At 46.8% G+C, this 3114-nt stretch overlaps 1 protein-coding gene and 1 long non-coding RNA gene across 2 annotated transcripts in view; one reads left to right on the top strand and one right to left on the bottom strand.

Moving 5' to 3' along the window:
- LOC105540948 overlaps nucleotides 1-1426 on the top strand; it is a 3922-nt gene extending 2496 nt beyond the window's left edge. The window contains exons 3-5 of the long non-coding RNA XR_001006281.1: nucleotides 133-202; nucleotides 510-560; nucleotides 1363-1426. This is a non-coding gene — a long non-coding RNA (uncharacterized LOC105540948). The remainder of the gene's footprint in view (nucleotides 1-132; nucleotides 203-509; nucleotides 561-1362) is intronic.
- Nucleotides 1427-2236: 810 nt separating this feature from the next.
- Nucleotides 2237-3114, bottom strand: part of TRNAU1AP (tRNA selenocysteine 1 associated protein 1) — a 44429-nt gene continuing 43551 nt past the window's right edge. Inside the window, exon 9 of the mRNA XM_011981733.1 lies at nucleotides 2237-2502. Within this exon, the coding sequence (XP_011837123.1) occupies nucleotides 2366-2502 (137 nt within the window). The 3' untranslated portion in view covers nucleotides 2237-2365. The remainder of the gene's footprint in view (nucleotides 2503-3114) is intronic.

Genomic DNA, 3114 nt, shown 5'->3' with positions numbered 1-3114 from the left:
GGGGTTTCACCGTGTTAGCCAGGATGGTCTCGATCTCCTGACCTCGTGATCCGCCTGTCTCAGCCTCCCAAAGTGCTGGGATTACAGGCTTGAGCCACTGCGCCCGGCCACACTAAGCTTTTTGTTCTGCAGGTTGCCCCCAAGTTTCCTGGCCGTGTGTGATCCTGAGGAGGTGAGCTTGTTTCTGGAGCTGTGCTTTAAGGTAAAGTTGATGTGGAACACAGCTTAATCCTCCTGTTCCCTTTCCCATCGGATCTGAACACCGGTCTTGGTGGTCGTAAAAGGAGGAAAAGTAATAGTGAAGCTGGCCTGAATGTTGTAATCTGGTATATGGCATGTGGGCTAGTTTCAGACAGGTTCAGAGATGGCTGGATCTCTGAAATTGTAAAATGAAATATAGGCTAAGGGAAGGATGTGTATGAAGCTCTGGAGGTTGGTATAGTAATAGCATTTGGGAGGGATCTGTCATAGCTTTCTTGCCTCTTAATTAAGGTGTTGTTTTCTTTTAGATTCATGTTACATGCAAAGCTGTCCTCGTGTGACTGGACCTATGGAGTTGGGTAAGTTAGTGACCACCCGAAGCTCTGTCAGCGTGTAGCTGCAGGTAGTGCTCAGTTTTCGGGGATCCTGTCCTAAGTAGTCAGCCTAATAGAACTATAAGGTTACTTAGGTCTGTGTCAAAGTTTTTTTTTGTTTTGTTTTTTGTTTTTAAGATGGGGTCTTTCTGTCACCCAGGCTGGAGTGCAGTGGCATGATCTTGGCTTATTGCAAACTCCGTCTCCCAGGTTCAAGTGATTCTTCTGCCTCAGCCTCCTGAGTAGCTGGGACTATAAGCATTCACCACTATGCCCGGCTAATTTTTGTATTTTAAGTAGAGACAGGGTTTTGCCATGTTGCCCAGGGCAGTCTTGAACTCCTGACCCCAAGTGATCTGCCTGCCTTGGCCTACCAAAGTGCTAGGATTACAGGCATTTCAGTAACATTTACGTTTGGCCTTCCTCGTGTGCCCTGTTAGCTGTTCATTACCAGAGGGCAAAGGTGCTTAGAACATGATTTGCCCACCCTGCAAGACCACACATTGCTGGAAGTTGAAGGCAGCAGAGGGCACTGTGGGCCACAAGGCCTGGTAGCCACAAATGTTCAGTGGTGGCTGGAGCTCATGATGCATTCTTTGGTAGGACTTCAAGGGGTTCCATGTAGCACACACTATTTAGAATGACTGGTCCAGGATGAAACCTAATCTGAGTGGACATCCATGGATGAGAAATGCGGATATGGGACTGAGACCAGCTCCTAGGAAAATGCCTGGGTGTGGGGGAAATCTGGGAATTTCTAACACAATGGCTTATACTTCCTTTGCAGGAGAATCTCTATGGGAAGCAAAAGGCAAGACCCCGGTCATTTTAGGCAGAAACAACAGCATGCTCTAGGTGTAGATCAATTGAAGATTAATAAAGACTGATAAAAGTATATTTGTGTTTGTATTTTTTTGGTCTCTACAAATCTGGTCTCTTCCTGAGCTGAAGCAATCCACCTCCCAAAGTGAGCCACCATGCCCAGCCCTTTGGAGATTTTTTTTGTGATCTACGATGAATGCTTTGCCTCAAGCAGTAAGCCCCCAAAATTGCTCTAGCACAAAACTAGAATCAGATACAGCTTTTATCATAAGCCCCAGAGCGGCCAGCAAGTATGGGTGCTTCCCCATTCTCCAAAGTTCACATGGAGGAGCTGCCTTCTCCCATATTTTAACTTTCTGAGCGGCTTATCTCCCATATTGATCCTAAAGTGATCCAGCCAGGCCTTGTATATGCAGATACTGAACATACAAAAAAAGATGAAAATAAGATGAAACCCATTCTTGTGAGCATTCTTAGGCCAACTGTCCTGCTCTATCACCCCACCACATCCTACCTCCTAGGGGTGTGCGCCGCCCCTGCTACAGTGCCCTACCTAGCTGCCAGACTCTAAAGTTAGAACAGCAGGTACCATAAATACTCCAGAGAGCCTTGATTTACATAACTGAGAAGCCGATAACCCAGGCTTTAGTGTGTGGATCATCCCAAGCTGCTCATCCCAGTTTTGGGTAACCCCAAACTATCCTGTGTCCAGGAGTGGACAACTGCCTGGACAAAGGATTCCTGTGAAGGAAAGCAATTTGAACCTTGTTTAAAAGTTGTTCCCGTGGTCTTCAAACTCAAACGGTCAAATGAATGCAGCAGTGTTGCAGAAATACTCATGATCTCCAGAAACAGTCATTAAAATCTTACAAATCATATTTCCAAAAAGGTTTCACATTTCTTTTTTTTTTTAAAAGGAGTCTCTAATCTCCCTCACATAGTGCAGCCTGGCTTGTCCTTTGGCCTGGCTACATCATGGCAGGGATCTCTGAAGACACTGTGTCCAGGGGCTGCCAGTGACAGTCCATCAGAGCATCATACAGCTCCTCACTCTGTTCCATGAACTCTTTGTTGGCCTCAGTCACATCCAGCTGTGGCATGGGGTCTGGAAAGAAAGCAAGGATCGGGTCAGGGAAGTCTAGGGACAGCTGCAAGGGATCTGGTTCAGTTCCCTTCTCCCAGAACTCTGATCTATGGTAAGGTCACTATCCTGCCAGTTTCTTTTAGGAAGTGAAACCACTGCCTTGCAGGGTTCTGGGGAAAATGAAAATAGGATTACGTATTTAGAGGATGGAAAAATGGCAGCTGTTAGCCTACATCTATTAAAAGCTACACGTGTGTCTCTAGCCATCATGTATCCTAGATATTCTAGAGGTCTGCTCCTCACTTCAAATTTGGGTTTAGAAGGTCTGATCAAAGTTATTAAGTCCAGAGCATCATCATCTCGGCCGGGCACAGTGGCTCACGCCTGTAATTCCAGCACTTTGGGAGGCCGAGGCAGGCGGATCACAAGGTCAAGAGATCGAGGCCATCCTGGCCAACATGGTGAAACCCCGTCTCTATTAAAAATATAAAAATTAGCTGGACGTGGTGGCAGGCACCTGTAGTCCCAGCTACTCGGGAGGCTGAGACAGGAGAATCGCTTGAACCCAAGAGACAGAGGTTGCAGTGAGCTGAGATCATGCCATTGCACTCCAGCCTGGGAGACAGAACAAGA

The sequence above is a fragment of the Mandrillus leucophaeus genome, unplaced genomic scaffold (genome assembly GCF_000951045.1).
Source record: "Mandrillus leucophaeus isolate KB7577 unplaced genomic scaffold, Mleu.le_1.0 Scaffold23, whole genome shotgun sequence".
Lineage (NCBI taxonomy): Eukaryota > Metazoa > Chordata > Mammalia > Primates > Cercopithecidae > Mandrillus > Mandrillus leucophaeus.
The sequence above is the reverse complement of the archived record's forward strand: the minus strand, read 5'-3'. Positions and strand labels throughout refer to the sequence as shown.